This window comes from Sinohyriopsis cumingii, unplaced genomic scaffold (assembly GCF_028554795.1).
Source record: "Sinohyriopsis cumingii isolate HCF-2022 unplaced genomic scaffold, ASM2855479v2 utg000622l, whole genome shotgun sequence".
In the NCBI taxonomy this organism is placed as follows: domain Eukaryota; kingdom Metazoa; phylum Mollusca; class Bivalvia; order Unionida; family Unionidae; genus Sinohyriopsis; species Sinohyriopsis cumingii.
Window position 1 is genome coordinate 61784 of NW_028315918.1, and position 20112 is coordinate 81895.

Here is a 20112-nt window from a genome sequence, read left to right on the forward strand (position 1 = left end):
AAATCGTACAATACGTTGACTTCGATTGTCCACTCGATCATATGATGAACTAAATCTATCAGTAAACAGATCGACTATTTTATTTAAATCTATGTGCATTTTCTTTGTATTTCGGTGAAAGTTTAAATTCCTAAAAGCAGAGTACATTCCTGATGTAATAAATTTTCACAGTGTTGTATGTAATTGATTAAATTGTTTGTTTACATGTACGGAGTCTCGTGTTGATTTGTTCTATATACCTGCTCAGATCTCTATCTATTTCACCTATAAGTTTCACCACTTATATTTACAATTACTCGAACCGGGCAATAACATCGAGGGCGGTCAACCCCTAGATAACGAAAACCAAATTTCGGAGGGACAATTCTCCCCCCGTTTTAACATATTTTTAGTCCACTTTATGAAATGAAATGTGTACTTTTTGGTCCACTTTGAAGTACAATACAAGTATTGTGAGAAAATATAGTCAGAATTTTTCCGTCTTTACGGCCGTGATTTGAACTTTTTATCGGCTAAAGGGTTACGTAAGGTTTACGACAGTCAGCTACGGGTGTGAAGCCAACAGCGGATGGCCGGCTATGTATTTATCCAGTAAATAGACGGTTCAGTCGGCTAGTCGCTTTAAAGGATTTTAGCTCTTGTGTCGCTAAGGAGGCCAGATTTCTGCGTTTACAGTTACATGTGAAAGATTTTTTTTTTTTTTGTGGAGGGTTCTCTCTTCATATTTGATCTTTTCAGACCAGTTAGGGAGGCCCTTCTGCCCTGCATGTTAATAGCTGCTATATTGTATGTATTGTTATATATTTTTGTATTAATGTTTTTCCCTCTTTTTTTCATTCTAAATATTCATCAGTGTCAAACCAGCATTCTTCTTTCATTCTGTTCTTCTTCTTTTATTCGTCTTCTTTTTTCTCTCCTTCTTTCTCTGTTTGCTTCTCGTATTTCTAGATTTGTTGTTACTGATTGATGCTCGTTTCGTTTGTTTTTCCCTTTCTCCAGTGTTTATTTTAGCTTTTTGGTTCTCTTGTGCTGTTTGTTTTCTTATTGTTTCTGCTTTGTTAGTCAGTGGGTTTGTTAATTTTGTCGTTTCTAGGATCATTGTTGGTCGTATTGGTAGCGTTTGTTCTGTTTTTCCTGTTGTTATTTGTGGTAGTTGTGTTGTCTGTTGGCTCTGATGATGTTGTTCTTGTTGTTGCTGTTGAGTTCTAAGCGTTTGTTTGGAAATTGGATTTTCTTGCTGCTGAGATCGCCTTTCTTTCGTGTTTTTTGTTGCTTTTCTATTCTCATTTAGTTGTGTTGTCGGTTCTGTAATCGGTGTTTGTCGTGTTCGAGGCATCGATTCAGTTGTTGTCTGTAGTATTTGTATGTTCTGTTGAGTCTTGTTCCTTTGTCCAGTTGGATGTATTTCTCTTGTTGGTTTCTGTACCAGTTCTATTTGTTGCTGCTGCTGTTGTTGAATTCCCTGCGATTTTTGTTTATTAGTTGTATTTTCTTGCTATAATGACTCAGTGTGAAAGATTTGTGCCAAGCACAGCCGAACATCAAGTGAGGCGTATCAGCCAATACAAATTAGAGCAATTTAAATGCGTCCCAGTAGGAGGAGCTAATGTTGCGGACAAAAAAGGGGACAATGAATCATCTAACCATACCTGTGTAAAATTAATCAGTGGTTTCATGACATTTCAGAAGAGCGTAGGATACAAGGAAGTATCAAAAAGAATTCTGGGGGAAAAGACCACTGCGAGCGAGAGACTTGTAATAAGGGAGAGGAGGAATTGAACTTGGATAGAAATAGAAAGCTGCTACAGATAGGAACCATGTCAGCCGAATATTTGTGTTGATTGTGTAGATAGAAAATTAATATATTGTGTATTGTTAAGTATATAACTTAATATATCGTAGAATTATTAGAGAATATTACATTATAGTGTATAGGTGAATCTATTAGAAAGTAGAATTGGTATGTGTATTTGCATTTGTCAGTATGTAGACTAAGAATTGTGTGAGATAGAGTGGATTTGTATGCATATGTATTTACGTATTTCTATGCATCATTCTAGTATTCGTATGACATAGGCAATGTGAACGATTACCGTAACAACCGTAGATTGTTGTGTCAGAATATAACATTTCGATGGTGTGTGCGTGTATTACGTGACTTTGTTATGTAATACTATTGTTTGCAGAGCAAGCCGTGTATGGAATGAGTAAATGCTTATGTGTAAAGAGGACCTAGTAAAGCGTCGCGAGAGAGTGGTAGATTACGAGAATGAGTATAGGGAGAACAGTATGTACGTCCCTTATATTTTCTTCAGGAAGCTCCCAAGGTACACGTAAGAGACGGTATTAAATTCTCAAGAGAGGGAAGGAGGAAGTACGAGAATTCGTACAGAAGGGGCGCCGAAGGGAGGAGTACAAGGAGTAGCACGGGAAGGGTGTAGAAGAGAAAGAAACAGTACAAGAATCAGCTTGGGAAGAGCGCAGGAGGGAAGTAGAATGGCTGATAGAAGACGAAGAGAGAAACGAAGACAGATGATTACAAGGGGCCGCTGACTTAAAGGAGACTCTCTCACATTAGGAAGCTAACACATATGATATAAAGAAGGCATTTGTTAATAGGACACATCAATGTATTAATCTTTGAGTGAAGTGTAATTGGAATATTTATATCCATGCATTTTTGGATAGTTTTATTTTTATTATTATTATTATTGATTAAATTTATATAAATTTTACCTTGAGTTGTTCATGTATTTCGACCGTCGGCATTGCTAATTGGGGGCTCGAGAGGCATTGCTAACGGGGCTCGAGAGTCATTCAAAATTGAAATGTCCACCTTTCTGCCGTATTAGCCCTAATGCTATAGAGAGGGTTGTGAAAATTATACCAAAGAAAATGTATATCTTTCCTCCACTATATGAAGATAATGTGTACGTTTGGTCCACTTTAACAAGGCAATGTGTACCTTTGGTCCACTTTATGAAGGCAATGTGTACGGTTGGTCATTTTTATGAAGGCGATGTTTATCTTTGATCCACTTTAAGAAGGCAATGTGTATGTTTGGTCCATGTAATGAAGGCGATGTTTAACTTTGCTCCGCTTTAAGAAGGCAATGTGTACCTTTGGTCCATTTTATGAATTCAGTGTGTACCTTTGATCTACAATATAAATTAAGTGTGCACCTTTGGTCCACTTTATGAAGGCAGTTTGTGCCTTTGGTCCACTTTATGAAAGCAGTGTGTGCCTTTGGTCCATTTTATGAAGGCACTGTGTGGCTTTGGTCCACTTTATGAAGGCAGTGTGTGCCTTTGGCCCACTTTATGAAGGCAGTGTGTGCCTTTGGTCCACTTTATGAAGGCAGTGTGTGTCTTTGGTCCACTTTATGAAGGCAATGTTTACCTTTGGTCTACTCAGTGATGGCATTGCATATCTTTGGTCCACTTTATGAAGCATTCTGTGTCTTTAGTCCAACTTTAAGCACAAGTGGTGAAGTTACAGAAATTATGAAATACGAAAAACCTTAGCACGAATATAATAATGCACAAGTTGACACAGAACTTGATAACAATGTAAATCTCTGAAATGTTTTTGTGTCAAAACCTACAAAGTATTGCTGAAATCAAACCAGATGGTGGTCCTAATAAAATTTTACAAAAGATAACAAAAATATAAACAGCAGAATACAAATAAATATAAATTTGATATGACTGGAATAAAATATGAGATGACAGGAAAATGTTTCAGAAATTTATAATTTTAAAAAATCTGAAAAACTTACTTAAATATGTACAAATAACAGAATACAAATAAAAATTGATTTGATATGATTGAAATAAAATGAGTTGATAGGAAAATAATTTAAAAAATTAAAAACTTAAAAAAATACACTTTAATATGTATAAAGTGATTATAATTTACAAACAAGCTATTCTAGAAAAGCCGAGTTATTGTTAATTCTGTTTTCCCAATTCTTTTTTCCCCAATTCTTTTTCATTTGTGCTTAGTCTATCTTCCAAGGCAATGTGCATCATTGTCTCACCCTTAAGCGCAATCAATTGCACATGGTGGTAAAATTAGAAAAAAAAAATAAAACTATCGGAAAATCTTTGATATGAAAGATGTGAGTGAAGATGATAACAAAATAGATGTATATGAAGAATACAACGTAATAATAATAATAATAATAATGTATTCAGTCATTTAAGCCACCGACTCATATTAGAAACTATAATATAAGCAAATATTATGTGCGCCATGGCTTAAAGAAGTTAAACATGACGTTCATCATGAGTGTGTGTGTGTGTGTGTGTGTGATTAGGATTTTGAACGTAGCTTTGAACATTTTCCAGTCATATCGCTACGATGTCTGCAGTGTGGCAGTTTTATAGTGATGTCTAGCACTGGGACATCATGCCGTGACATGTAGCATGATGTCCCAACCAGTCACATTATCCTAACACCAGGCCGACCAGTCCTAACACTAACCTCTTAATGCTGAGTACCATATTTGTAAGTCCTTGGTGTGACTCGGTCGGGGATCGAACCCACGACCTCCCGCTTCTGAGGCAGACGTGTAACCACTAGGCCAAGAAAAATATCTTATGATTAATATATTATTCTGACTCATGATGTTTACACATTTCCTACAGACGGATGGAGATAATAAAGGTAATAAGCTGGGGGGAAAAACGAACAAAATGGAATTCATCTTCAACCGAATAAAGGTTATTTTCCGCCATAATTCACAATACCTATTATTTCTCTCAATCCTGCTATGTCTACCTGTCTATATTTGCAGCGTAGACGCTGAGCACCTACATTCAGCAAATAACTTCGTAAGAAAATATGATAATCCACATGAGAGGTATTTTGCGGTTCTAATTCGGTTTTATAGATGCTGTATGAAGATCATGTTGCCGTAAATCTGTTTTTAGTCATGTTACACCAGGTGTTGCCAAAACCAAACCAGGTGATATTGCTGGCCCTAAATACGTTTAACTCAAAGACAATATAAATTAAGTAAATGACTAATCGATAAAGAGTGACCGTAAAATATTACAGAAACCCAAATCACTTTATTGTGCAAAACGTGCTTCCGGTGTCAAGATTTTGGCAGTTTACGTCATGAAAAGAAAACGTAAGGCCAAGACGTGGGCCACTTTTACAACAGTATGTCAGACTGGAAAAGAGTTGTTGGACATATAAGATTGAAAATTGAAAAAGACAAAATCACAAGGGTGCTTACTGCTGCGCGAAGAAAACTGATAAAAGTACCCGAGGAAGTTAAAAAGCACATAATAAACACGAAAGAGTCGCTTGGCTAACAGGCAAGAAAAAGCAGAAAATTTAAAAGGTGATTACCATGAAAATTGGAATTGGCGACCTTCCATCCTCATTGAAAATATGGTTACGATACATTAGAAAACATAAAACAGGTAATTAACAATTAAGTAACTGCTTTATAAATTGTCATTAGATTCTGTGAAATATGATTTTGGAATGTATAAAAAAAAAAAACAAATGGATGAATGAAAATAACACATTAGTAGAGAAACTTTGTAACACAAAAACTGTATTGCAAGAACAGCTGAAAATCGTATAAAGCATAAAGCACACGTAGCTAGACAATTAACACAAATATTTAACACAGTTGGGAGAAATTTTAAATACAATTTTTAAATTACTTTAGGTGAAAGTCTGACAAATTAATAAAGAAATGGCGGCACGAATAGCTAATATAACGGCTGTTGTTGGGACGACTGTTGACTGTTGGTTTGTTTAAAATTGCTGTAGCCGCTTCTGTTGGGACGACTGTTAACGGTTGGTCTGTTTACTGTTTATAGCTGCTGTAGCCGTTGCTCTTGGATACTATCAATTTTGTAAAGGTTTATTTTTGGGGTGGGTGGGAGAAGAAATAAACGAGAGTTAGTGTTCCATTAAAATGTAAAGATAATTCATTGGCCAAAAAAGGTTAATAAATTAATGAATATTGGTAATTATTTGTTTGAGTGACCCCCCCCAAAAAAAAAAAAAAAACGAACAGCAGCAACACTGCCTAGAATTATTGTCAGCATAATAAGCTGGTTGCTTACGACTGCTGGTCAAATTTGCTAGATGAATGTCTGGTATTGGTGGGTTTATTATTTACATATTTAATCAAAGGTGTAGAGGCAGAATATAAAAAGAAAGCCCACGTACACAGCACTGATTGGCAATGCGCATCGGCTCAGAAGAATCGTTCTGCACGTGTGGTGCTGTCCCTCATGAAAGATTCCTGGTCTGGAGATGATGAAAACGACACCGTTCATAAACTGTAAACTACAGCAGGTTGTTTGTACGGGTAAATATTCAACTTTTTCTACCGTATATCAGTTATTTAGCTTTGTATCCAGTGCACTCTAATACTAATCTTTCTGAGGACGATTCTACACTGTATGCATCTGGTAAATCTCTTGACCCCACTGAAGATAAACATCAAATCGACCTCATTAATTTATCATTTTCATTGGACAAAACAGACTCCATCCTAACGCATGTAAAACAAATTGTATGACAATCAGAACACTGCATCTTCTATCCGCTAACATGGATTTACTCCTATATGAAAATAGTTTAGACGTGTCTAGTGTTAAAAATAAAAAAATAAAATTCTTAGTATCTATATTATATTCACATATCGATTACATATCTGCAACGGTCTTCAAAAGAATAATTCTCTTCAAATTACTGTCGAAATTTCTACCTCCCCAGCAGATTGCACTTTTTGGGGTATTTATACTACCACAGATTGACTACGGTTATACCTGTTGGGGAAACGCATCCAATTATAACTAATCAGACTTGAAAAACTCATGAAAATGGCTGCGCTTATAATTCTAAAAATATTACGATTACCTCGACTATTTTGTTTTTGCACCTACAATGGTCGCCATACAAAAACGTATTCTTTATATTAAAGGAATCATATAAGTCTCAAAACGATCTTTCTTAAGAGCGTATATTTAACTAATTGAATCAATGTTATCAATTTTTTTGTTTTTTGGGGCACCAAACAGATGCCCCTTCCCCCCCCCCCCCCACTTAGCCAATGCGTAAATGTTTTTATGTGTTTCTGATTCCCCCCGATATGTTGCAGTGTGTTTTTTTATTCAAAAGAATTTGGTTCAAAAATTTAGTAAATTTTTGCCGGGGTATTTTAAATCCCTAGTGTCTCCTATAGGTTTGTTTTTCCGAGTAGGTTTTCATCGCCTATCTCGAAGTCCCGCTCCTATTTTATTTTGTGACCTTGACTAGAGGTCCCTATATCCCGTGTCTGCTATTAGTGTTTTTCGCTATTTGTTTGTGTGTGCTATAATTGTTTTCATGTAGGGATAGCCATATATCTTATTATTCCCAGTTGTCTTATGATCCTTATTACCGGATCTTTATTACTTTTTTTTTAAATTTATTTAGAGATTAATTGATTACATTTTGGAATTTTTAGGTGAAGTAGCGGTGTGTTACATTTTATTCAGAAAAATTTCTGTTATTGTTTTAAAGTGTGTTAAATATGTGTCGCTCTTCACAGTTTTTGTTTATATTTATCCAATTTCGAGTGAGCTCTGTATTTTCTTTAATATTTTATACTTCACTCCCTCGAAATTGTTGTCTATATTAAATCATTACTTCCGAAATCAGAAAGTCTTTTGTAATGTGGCTTTTATATTTTTAAAAAAAAAATTTCCAAGGGGGGGGGGGGGGCTGGTCGAGTGCAATCCTTTTAGGGTAACTATCACATTGATAGTTTTCATTGCACTCGCTCCTCCGCCTTAAGTCCCAATAATTATAACCTGACCACAGGCATCCATCGTTTTCATAATATAGTTACTAATTTCATATAACGTCTTCTTTTTTGAAATTCCCATCTAGATATAAAATATTTTGTTTCTCATACATAATATTTTTCCTAATCTCATTTATAATTTTTGTACGATCTTCTAATGTTTTTTTACATTGTAGCATCACATAAAATTTATTAAAAGGTCCTATTCTACACAGTGGACATTTTGGCGGTACTCGGACCATACGCCGTCTCACTGCAACCTCTCCTGTCAACCATGCATTGTGCATGTATTTGAAGCAGAGGCTTTGGATTTTCAATGGTCCTAATTTTTTCCAGTTTCCCCACGCCCTATCCCAATTTACATATGTATTATCTTTTTCTATTTTACTTTTTATGTTTTTTGTCATTTCTTCCCTAATCCAATTATAAGTTAAATGTTCTTCCCATAATTCCTTTCTATCTCTATATTTTAGGATTAATTCTTTATCACTCCTATATTTCCTTGGTATTTCTAACTGTTTACATAGTTTATTATTTTTAAAAATGTCATTTCTATTTCTCATTGAGAATCCATAACGATATATATAAATACCTTCCCATGGACTCTCAAGGTTATCAAAAACTGAGCGTAATATCCAATCAACAGGTCATCAAATACTGAGCGTAATATCCAGTCAACAGGTCATCAAATACTGAGCGGAATATCAAATCAACAGCTAATCACGAAGTTCAGATTCCGTGATCGAAAACCATTTCAAAGGCTCTTTGACCGTGTTACACCTATTCTTGTAGAATTCCTTACTCCCGATGATACGTAATTCATATTCCCTTGATTCGTTTAAAATCTCATTAAAGAAATTCTTGACCAGCTTAAATGATGTCCCAAAGTCTCCCAATACATCATGTTATCATTGTATCCTGATACAACCTGTGCATGTTGTATTAAACTGATATATGACATGTTGAAATGTGCATACCTGTATATAGTATAATATTCACATGTACCTGTTGACCTCCATTGATACATATATTAGTCATTTTTAATCTGTGCGAGCATATTTAAGTGTGTGTCAGTGACTTTGTTTTTATACAAAACCTGTTCACATGAGAGATATAACACAACCTCATTATCCCAAAATCGAGGACCACATGACAGATATAACACAACCTGTTTACCTCAATATTCGGGACCATATGGCAGATAAGTCTTTCATGACCAAACGTGTTATCATCGATAGATTATAGTTGTTGTAATTATTATTATTATTATTATTATTATTATGATTATTATTATCATCATCATTATTATTATTATTGTAATAAACATTGCTTATTAACGTTTCTAAATTGTCATGTGTCATTTGAACCTCCGAATATTAGATTTTATCAGTGGATGTACCATGAACTGGAGGGGTCCCGAGTGGCCGAGTGGTCTAATGCGCTCTCCGTTACGGGTCACTGCCATCTCACCTCTGTCTGCGTGGGTTAGAGTCTCGGATTCAGACAATGTAGGTATGTGAGAAAGCTTGCCAGTAGCTTCTCGTGGGTCGGTGGTTCTTTCTGGGGTTTTCCCGGGTTCTTCCTCCACCATTAAAACTGGCCGCCATGTATAGCCTATCGTGTGCTGAAAAATGGCGTTAAACCCTACAACAACAACCATGAACTGGTTCCGCCATCCTGAAAGTTGGAACAACATCATCGTATCATCATCATCATCGTCGTCGTCGTCGTCGTCATCGTCCTTCTTCTGTACTTAATTTTTTTACTCTATCTTATTGTTTTACCTGTGCAATTTCTTGATGCGCTGTCACTGACTGCTTATCAATTACTGGTATACCATTTTCGCTTTTTTCAGTATTGCTTACAGGACTTGTTCCAAGTTTAAAGGAGTCTTTGGATTTCTTTCGACTGTTGTTGCATCCAGAGATACTACAATCTTCATAATCATGTATAACAAGCAAATAAATAAAAAAATAAAAAATAAAAAAAATACATAAATAAATTAAACCACCAACATAATAGTCTGATTTTGTTTCAGAATAATGTATATATTGTTGAAACTTTAATATTAGTCGTGGTCTTGTTGTCCTAAACTTAAGTGCTCAGTTTTGAAAAGTGAAAACAGAACCACCACTTTTTCTAGCTTTCAACTTGCACAAAACAGACTATAATATATGCCTTGCTTCCAAATTGCAGAAATGTGTCACGTGAGATTTAACAGCGCGCACAGACTTTTGTTTTTTCTTCAAGATTGCAACCTTAAGATACACATGACATAATACCGTATAATTTGATTCCAACATAGATGGTTTTCCAGAAATAAGTGAGCCCAGTCAATGCAGATTCATCAATTATAGAATTAAATGGTAATGGTGATTTATTCTTGCAGTATAACCAACTAAACCCACAAATGTATGGTGATTTATTCTCGCAGGACAACCAACCAATTCACAAATGTATGGTGATTTGATTCATTCTTGTAGTACAACTAACAAAATTCACAAATGTGTTGTGATTTATATTCTTGCAGTACAACCAACTAAATCCACAAATGTATCGCGATCTATTCTTGCAGTATAACCAACTAAATCCACAAATTTCCTCCACTGAAATTATTTCTATTGTTGCTATTATCATCGACAATTTAAAAAAAAAAAACACAGTTTCCAATATCACCTCTCATCATCTATCACTTTATTTAGAATGAAAAAAAGCATTCGTTCACCTATAAAAATCACGATTTAATTGATTCATACAATTGTTGCACATAAATTTAAATTGCTTTACCAGAAACAAATGGATAAATATACCAGTGGGATCAGCTTAATGATACGCTAGATGAGAATTTGTTATTTCGGATAAAATTTTTATCAGTGTTTAATTAATTTTTTTTTAATAGTGAATAAAGAAGACAAACAGAATTTAGCATGATGACATGTACGATCTTAACATGTAAACAGCACACTACAAAAATCTACATGTTTTAATCAGAAAATTATTAATGGAAGAAAAGTTTAAACAACATTTGTTTAGAACTGTTCATCCATTTCTTAAAAAACGTAAAAAGATCTGTGTAGTACTGTTTTCCTAACAGTTAAAACTAAGGTGATGTTAGAAGTGAAAGATTTACAAGTCATTATTTTATTATGTTGTTTATAACACGATTCTTTGTTAAAATGCAATTCCGGTTAAATCTCCGTCGATCTGCTATCGCTGTTCAATTTGTCAATTAATATGTCTTTAGAAACTGCTATTGTTGTTCAACTTGTACAAAATATCTTTATAAAACATATGGCAGTACAACTTCTAAAATACGTCGTTATAAGCTGCTATAGCTGTACAACTTGTAAAATGTCTATAAACTATCGCTGTACAAGTTGTAAAATATATCTTTATCAGCCGATATCCCTGTACAACTTGTAAAATGTGTTGCTAATTATTTTTTAAAAAACCTGCTATTGCCGTACAAATTAAATATTATATCTTTATTGAGATTATTACCTGGGATTATTACATTAAAAAAGACCAAGCGCTTAAGTCATTTGTAAGACTACAACATGTAAAAATTATTGATATTGCTTCCATTTGGAGTCAAACCCGTTGTCATGGAGCGACAGGTAACTTAACTTAGTTACCTCCCATTGCCCGTACTTTCTTAGTCAGTTCCAACGCGCGACCCGTTTTTATCGTGCATTCCCTGTTATATCGTTTCCTTTGCTTATACGTAGGGGTGATGTTTTATAACGGGAACAGCCGTTCATATCTTTATCAGTTTGTCCTACAAATCTCAAGAATAAAATCTTAAAATTTCCCCCTGAAATTAAGTTTTCTGAACTAAAGTTTCGTTTCTCGTTGGTTCTTTCTACTGTTACGTTCAAAGTAAGCCGCAGTCTCACTTGAAGGATTATCTGAAGTAAAAAAAAACAAGCAGCTACTAATGCGTGTGTAGAAGTGATACCGGCCTCCACATGATTGACGTCAGAGAGAAAGCCCTTTGGCAAACGATGGCTGCTCTGTTCACCACCTCCGCATGTAAAATTAAAATAGTTTTTGCCTGAAATTAAGATTATAAATAGTATTATTTGCTTACACAATTTCCGAAAATTATTTTGAATTGAATGAGAAATAAACATGAAACTTTTATTTCCTGAAGATGATTCTGCTAAATAAGATGACAAAACATCCGTTTGTAGGAGGAGAAAAGATCAGCTAATTGAAACGGTAGAATTGAAAAGAATGCCTCTGACGCCTCACAACCCCAAATATTTGTTATTCCGCTAAGTGGACAACTTGTTAAAAATAATTCCTTGTTCTTTTGAATTAAATATTACTCAGCGCAATAATGCGAGTAAGTGGGGGAAATATTCATGTGAAAGCGCTTCAGTGCAAAATGTTTTTAGCTAGTACCAAGATGTTTTAGCTATTCTAAATTTATGACTTTTCAAGCGGAGTAATTTAGTGCACTGATCTTAACAAATATTCCCGCTTAGTGTAGTGTACCATATAATAGGTCTGTTTATGATAAGACCATGCTGCCATCCAGCTTGTTTTCTTCACTGTAGCCCTAACCCCCCCTTCAGAATACACGTGTGTTCCGGGATTGAACTTGTGTTACGGGGGGAAGGGGGAATTCTCTGAGTGCTTAGAAGAAGACAAAAGGTCAGGAAGGTAACGCAGTATTCAAGGAGCAGTGAACACTATTCAGTGGATAATGTGATGGCATTGTAAAGAAAGAGTCGACTTGGAAAGGAATCTGAGGTAGCTGGGTTTCCCTAATTCATTGGTGAGGGTCCCAACAAGTAAAATGAACAGTGAAGATGTACAAACTAGGATGTTGTTAAATTCAAAACTGCGATCGCCGAGCCAACACAGCGAGACGAGTACAATGGACTCATTTCAAGATGGTGGGCCTATGAACAACTCTGAACAAAGTGACTATCAGCAAAATATGGATGGATCTTACATGAATTCGGACGTAAATAGTTATGGACCTTCTCCTGTGGATGGAGGGATGGGTCCAGAAAACTACTGCAGGATGCCTGAAGGAATGCATCCAGGGCAAATGTCGCATTTCAGCTCGTACAACCGAGGAAACTACAACATGGGAGATAATACCTTGCCAGGAAGTACGGACTTTTCTAATCATAGCACAGGTTACCAGGGACAATATACGCACCCCGGGGGAAGAGCAGGCTACCCAGGGGGTGGTAGATCTGGAATGGGGGTCCCTGGACCTGGCGTAGGCATAATTCCAGGTGGGTGCAGCTCTGGTCAGCAAAGACTAATCTCTGGGCATAGTATGAATCAACAAGCTGGCCCTACCCCTACATTAAATCAGCTATTACAGACCCCAAATTCTGGTCCTCGATACCAACAGAACAACTATGGGGACTATGGAGGGATGCCAACAAAAGGGTCTGGAGAAATGACAGGGTCAAATGGTCCCTACAATGCGCCCCCAGCTTGGGGACCAAACCAAAGAGGAATGAGTGGCTACTCTCAAATGTCAGCAGCACCTTACAGGGGACAGGTATGCAAAAAGTGTAATTGTGAATGTTTTGTAACTTATTGCATTCATCTTTCAATGTAAATGTTTCATACTACCCGCCGTCATGGACCTATTGATACACAATATGTTTATCTGATTAGAAATCAGACACCTTACTGACAATAATAGCAGACGACAGTTTTTGGGTCAGTCGGAAAGAAATTGATACATTGAGTGTCAATCACTGGTTTTGTTTACATTTTGTGTTTAGGCCATGTGCTGCTTGGCTGTAGATGTGTCAAGATGATGTTTAAATTTGGAGGCAAAATTAGTGCTTACAGCACAGCTGAGCAATTGTGCAAGATTCCCACTGTGATTGGCTGCAAGCCTTTGTCAAACAATCAATTAATCGAGGATGTATAAATGATATAGGATTGCCCTTGTGGATTGGAGCAGAGGATATTGATTTTTTTTCTTTTTTACAAGAATTCTCCCAAGTGGAATTCTTCAGTCAATTTTCAGTTGAGATAAAATACATGCTTTTACAGATTTTTTTATTACAGATAACAAAAAATTCAGGGATGGAGACTATCATGCTAGTGTTTTATTTCACTGATAAGCATTACTTTTGATATTTTTGGGTATTCAGTCTTAATTGTTTTTTGTTTACTGATCAGTTTTTCTCGTACACATATCACTGCTGGGTAAATGTGGATTGAAGAGCTTGCATATTACTTCTATTAAAAATAGGTCACAGTTATATATTTTTCACACATTAAGTTTTATTTTTCATTTAGAACAATTTATCTGCACATTTATGTACAGTTGGTCACAATGAATAGTTATTTTAAAGGCATTTTTTCTCAGAAAAATATGTCAAGGTGACCTGCTTTCATTGCTCTGCCAATTATTTTATTTTTAGGTAGCAAGGTTGATTCAGTTGACAATTTTGGGATAACTATTGACCAGTTCTTATGCTAGATAGTATAAAACGTGAATGCTATGTATGAAAGAAAGTTTGATATAAAAGTGGGTTGACCGCCTTTTAAAGCATTTGTGCAGGTCATTCATTATTCCATACATCGATGTAGTGTCATGGGCCTTTTCCATGTTTAAGAAAATACCTTCTAAATATTGTGTGCTGCTATAATCCAGCTCCTTGGATGCCTGGATTGTATTAAAGTTTGAGGGCAGATAATATGCCGGTGTTCAATGTTGATCAGGCATCGGCAATAAACTTGGCATCAATATGGGTCCCTCTGGAAGCACAGAGGATCCAGATCTTCTCAAGAGGGACTTGCCAGCCTTGAGTTAACCTTCATTGGAAGAAGAAAAAAAAACATGATATAAATACTGTTCAAAACTTGTGTTCAGAAGTTTAAAAATCTTGAAATACTTTTTTCTTTTCTTGAGTCCCTTTCCTGTCATTTGTAGTTCATTCCACACATCATTGTGAATTTTTCTGATCTTAAATTTTCAGTTCAGATTCATTAAATGTGGCTAAAACTACCTAATTTGTTTTAAATACTTTGTGTGAAACAGATTAGGTACTTTTAGGTACATTTAATTATGCTGACCTGAAAATTGTTGAGTAAGATAGGAAATTTCACGATGCTGTATGAACAAATTGTAGTCAAATGCATCTTTGCCTTGCCCAGTCAGATATGTAACAAACAATACCTTTCTAATGACATTTGTAGGCTTATGTCGTACCCAGTTCAATATTTGACGATCCTTCGTTATGATGCAGTTGTATGCATGTATTCCCTTGTTCAGTCATATATGACACAGTCGCTTTCTAATGATGTAGTCGTAGGCATGTAGTCTTGTCCAGTCAGATGTGTGACAGCCACTCTTTAGTGATGTAGTCATAAATGCTTATACCTTGTCCAGTGAGATATGTAACACAATCTCTCTCTAATGATGTAGTTATAGGCATATATGCCTTCTCCAGTCATACATGACATAATTCCTTTTTAGTGATGTATTCGTAGGCGTGTTTGCCTTCTTCTTTCAGATGTGACAAAATCCCTTTTTAGTGATGTAGTTATAGGTATGCAACACCATCCCTTTCTAGTGTTGTATGCATGTATGCCTTCTCTGGTCATATGTAACACAATCTAGTGTTTTAGTTGTAGGCAGATATAGATTTACTGTTCTTCCTTTACAGTGGTAAATACTCAAAAATGATAGCTGTAAATGTGACGTCAGTGACAGGTTGTTCATGTCGACTGAAGTCTTATGCTTCATGATTTTTCAAGGTATTATAACAAGGAGCAGGGTGGCCAATTTGTCCAAAGCACTCGCTGTTATGTATCACTGCCATCTCACCTCAGCGTGGGTTCAAGTCTCTGGCTCGGCCAATGTGGGTACGTGAAAAAGCTTGCCAGTAGCTTCTCGTGGGTCAGTGGTTCTTTCCTGGGTTCTTCCTCCATCATTTATACTAACCGCCATTTATAGACTATCTTGTACTGATGTATGCATAGTGGCCAAATTTGATTTTCACTTTAAAAATATACTTTTTAGATTTTTTTTGTTATTTCAGTAGTACAAGGTCAATAATCATTTGCTCCTTCTTGTTGTTGCCATTATGGGTTTAATGCCATTTTTCAGTACAAGATAGGCTCTGTACATGGCGGCCAGTATTAATGGTGGAGGAAGAACCGGGGGTGGGGTGGGGGGAACCCCGGGAAGAATCACTGACCCATGAGAAGCTACTGGCAAGCTATCTCACATAACAACATTGGCCAAGCCCAAGACTCAAACCCATGCAGCCAGAGGTGAGATGGTGGTGATCCGTAACAGTGAGTGCTTTAGACCACTCGGACACTCCGGGCCTTCCATACATAAAGTCTAATGTATAACATGAATAGTTGCAATACGCATATAAAAATATAGAAAATACACTTCTTTGAGTCGTTGTGATTTAACAGTTCACAAATACATCTAATATAACAAATTATTCCATCTTGTTATTCAATATTAAAGTTATATCAAAGCACAAAATAAATTACTGAAATTAATATTAAATTGTTACTGTATGATACATTAAATAAAATGAATCAATTTTTTTTAACGTTTTGATAACTGAAGCAAATTAATTGCCAGTAAAACACAATTAAAGTCCATCTGCATAACTTTCACAACTGACTTCATGAGCCAACATATTTTCTACAGTTTTCTCAAATTATAATTATTGAACAATAAAACAAGCACCGATGTATGATCATTTTTTAAAACTTATTTTGGGTTTAACACCATTTCTTAGCACAGATTAGGCTATACATGGCAGCCAATATAACAGGTGTAGGAAGAACCCAGGAAACTATGGTAAGAACCACCGAAACGTGGGAGGTTACTGGCAGCTTTCTCACATACCCATATTGGCTGAACCTGAGACTCGAACCCACATGGACAGAGAGATCTCATCAGTAGTTAATCCAATGAAGTCTTGATTGAGTCCTTTTTCCTCTGTCATGATCGTCAAATAAAATAACGTTGATTCAGTTGTGCACAGTTAAATGTGACATCAGTGACCTAATGGCTTCATCCAGTTCATATTGTTTTTACCAAGGTGCTGTTATTTGTTGTTACAGAGTAAATGGTAATCCAATCAATGCCAATTACTAGCACACACAGTAAATTTATTTTGGAAAGCACATGCTTCATATGAAATTATGCATTAGGTAAACCAAGGTTAATTAAGATTGATTCTTTGGCCCAAATTAATGATCACGAAAACAATTTCTTTGGATCAGAAATGGGTCAAATTTAAATCCAAGCATCAAAACCAAAGGGTACATACCATTTTGAAGCATGTAAATGTAGAATGTAGTCCAGATGGTATGGAATCGCACTTTGAAGAATGTTTATGTGATTTTGTTTACATATACATTCGCCTTTGAAATTTTGTCATTGCAGTGATGTCAGAATATCTGAGAAAAAACATAAACACTTGTGGAGTTACTTGGTTGAGGTAATTTATAGTAAAATGCCTTGCTTGAGCAGACGCACCATGGTAGTGGACTGAAAGCTGATACTAGACTATCAGCCTATATCCTTTATGGCAGTCACCAGGCAGTAACATCTTAATGCCCTGTCCATTGTAGGAATGTCCCTTGTCATTCATTATTGGTGCATGAATGTTGCCTCATTGACACCCATGGGACCAAAAAAATGACCACAGAAAATAAGTCACAAGATGGATAATCGTAATTGTAGACTTCACTGAATCAAGTATACCTACAGTTTGTTTACAAAATGGAGTGTGCTCTTTGCCAGAGGAGCATAAAAGAATATTTTTATTGACTGACTTTAGCATTTAACTGATGTTAATTAGTTGGGCACCAGTCGAGGACACATGGTTGATGATCATAGATAGAAAACGTTAAGAAAAAGAGGAGGCAAAAATGCACACATTAAGTGGCCAGTATACAATTCTAGAGTGGGCAGGCTGACTAGCAGTTTGAAAATTTTCAATGCAGAAGGTCATCAGGCTGGGGAGCCTGATTATGAATTTGCATTGTATCAGATAAATAAGGAAGCGGTGAGGATATTTTTTAGGGCATAACCGACTTTTGATCCGGAAATCGGATTCCACCGGATAGTATGAACTTCCGATTAATCGGAGTCGGACAAGGCAGGAACGACCAATTCGGATAATAAAAATAATAAAGTTGAATTTCTATAGCACCGTGTCTAACACTGCGTGTCATTCGATAGTGCGTTAATAAAGAAGTCAGAAAAGTCCAATATGGTCAACACAACGGGGTGAAACGATAATACTTGAGTTAGACCGAAAGATTTAAATTTATTAAAATATATAATACAGTCCTACCCGTTTATGTCAACATCCTCAATAATGAAGGCATAATATTGAATACATTGACACATGCTAATGAGGTATTAAAAGAAAATGATTCCGCAAGAGGCCAACTTTATAGGACCAAACAAAAGCCTGTTTTATTTTTATTTGACCGCGACATTAAAGCATGGCGGCAAGATCAACTAATTGTTGAATAAAGTACAGGATGGAACTGGCCGCTTGCCGACATAAATGATTAAGGCGGGAAAATAAAAGCCTGGCGGCAAGATCAACTAATTGTTGAACAAAGAATGGGTCGGAACTGGCAAAAAAATAAAAAATTTCATGGATTCTTTGTGGCTTTGAACTTCGTTGCATTTTGCTATAGTCCTGCCATATCCTTCCCCTTGTGACATCGGTGTGATATGCAAAACGTGTGTAACACGGTTTAAAAAGTTGATTTGAAAAACCTTTTAATTTAGCATTTCCGATTAATTGAGTCGTATCCGGAATCGGAAAAATTTCATGCCCAAAATCCGGAATCGGAAATCAGTAGAAAAATGCTAATCGGTTATGCCCTAATATTTTTCGTAATGATTTCTTATTTTGACTGGTATCAAACTACACCACTCCTCGATAACTTGAGCCCTAATAACTCACGAACCCGCTTATAATGCGCGGTCAGGCGTGGCTGCCATTTTTATACCAGAAAGTACCCTTAAAATTGATCCCTATTTGTTGAGCTTGAGGCAAATCGCGATCAAAATTGGTAACAGAAACTTTGATGTATCGCTCGTTTTATCGTCAGAAACGGTAGATAGGACCTGGAAATTTTAATCAAAACTTTGAAATATAAAATTTAAAAATAGGTCATAATATATTTTTACATTTTCTTTCCAAATGACATTGCTAGTACACTGCAATTAACAATATTGGAGGAAATCTCATCAATAAAAATGTTTAATAAATATAAACAAATTAAAAATTAACTTTTTCAATTGAAATTTGTGTTTTAGTTATATCTTTTGTTCCTTTTAAGTGTAATCTTTATAAATGCAATGTGTCTTGTAATTAAATGTAAAATGCATAAATCTACTGTAATTGCTATGTCCACAAACGTTCCTCTGAGAACCTAATTAAGTGCTGACCGTGTTTTGATAACTGACTTCTGGAAGTATTTGTTGTATTGTTGCGCTGAATTAAAAGCTGTCCTCCTTTGTATTACCATGTTAATTATGTCTTTTGAATCAAATTAAGGAGGTAGAATGAAAGAAAAGTAAAAAGGCACCAAAATCAAACAAACTTAAAATCTAGCGGCCCCAGTCGAATGTCAGGTGAACTCGTGTCATTTGATCAATGAAACACTTATAAATGTTATTGTGTATGTAGCATAAACTACCTTAAATTAACCGACTCTTTCGTAACTGTGATCAGAGATAACAAGGCAGCCAAGCGAAATGAATACTTCGTAAAATAAATAGCTTGATTTCAGATACGGATCATTGTGGGCAAGCGAGTTCAGAGAATTCTTGAACTGGCATTTAGAGATATCCTCAAGTATGGTAAGTTTCATTATTACAGTAGTCCCCCTCTTATAAGGCCACCCCTAATGCAGCAGGGAAGTGGCCTTATAATGCGGGTGGCCTTTCTAGAGGGGGATGACAAATGCGAATAGTAAATACATATGAAAAAAGTCACAAGTACGTTTAATTTTAAATATTTAATATTTTAATTAAAAAATCACATGCATGATGTGAAATAAATGTAAAACAAACTTTGTCATCATTTGCAAAAGAATGCTATGAATAACCATTGATACAGTTTTAAAACTGTCTTTATAAGTATGTTACAGTTCACATCACGTCACTTTGTTGGTAACAGTCTAAAAAACAAACCAGTCTCATCACATTAAAAATATCCTTGCTGTCATATCCCCTGCATATATCGTTTAGTCTTTTGTTCCAATCTTCGACAACTTCATTATTAACATCAGCTGAT

The 20112-nt window shown here is 35.7% G+C and overlaps 1 protein-coding gene and 1 long non-coding RNA gene across 5 annotated transcripts in view; both read left to right on the forward strand.

Moving 5' to 3' along the window:
- Positions 1 to 577: 577 nt before the first annotated feature.
- On the forward strand, positions 578 to 2735 carry LOC149773631 (uncharacterized). Its single transcript, XR_016417305.1, has 2 exons — positions 578 to 1819; positions 2316 to 2735. It is a non-coding gene; the product is annotated as an uncharacterized LOC149773631 (long non-coding RNA).
- A 9534-nt stretch (positions 2736 to 12269) lies between these two features.
- Positions 12270 to 20112, forward strand: part of LOC149773632 (uncharacterized) — a 122700-nt gene continuing 114857 nt past the window's right edge. For 3 of the 4 annotated variants that reach the window (XM_089946085.1, XM_089946086.1, XM_089946087.1), the window contains exon 1: positions 12271 to 13352. In XM_089946085.1, the coding sequence (XP_089802211.1) occupies positions 12627 to 13352 (726 nt within the window). In that variant the 5' untranslated portion in view covers positions 12271 to 12626. Of the gene's footprint in view, positions 13353 to 20112 lie in introns of all 4 variants that reach the window. The other variant, XM_089946084.1, reaches the window with a different exon arrangement.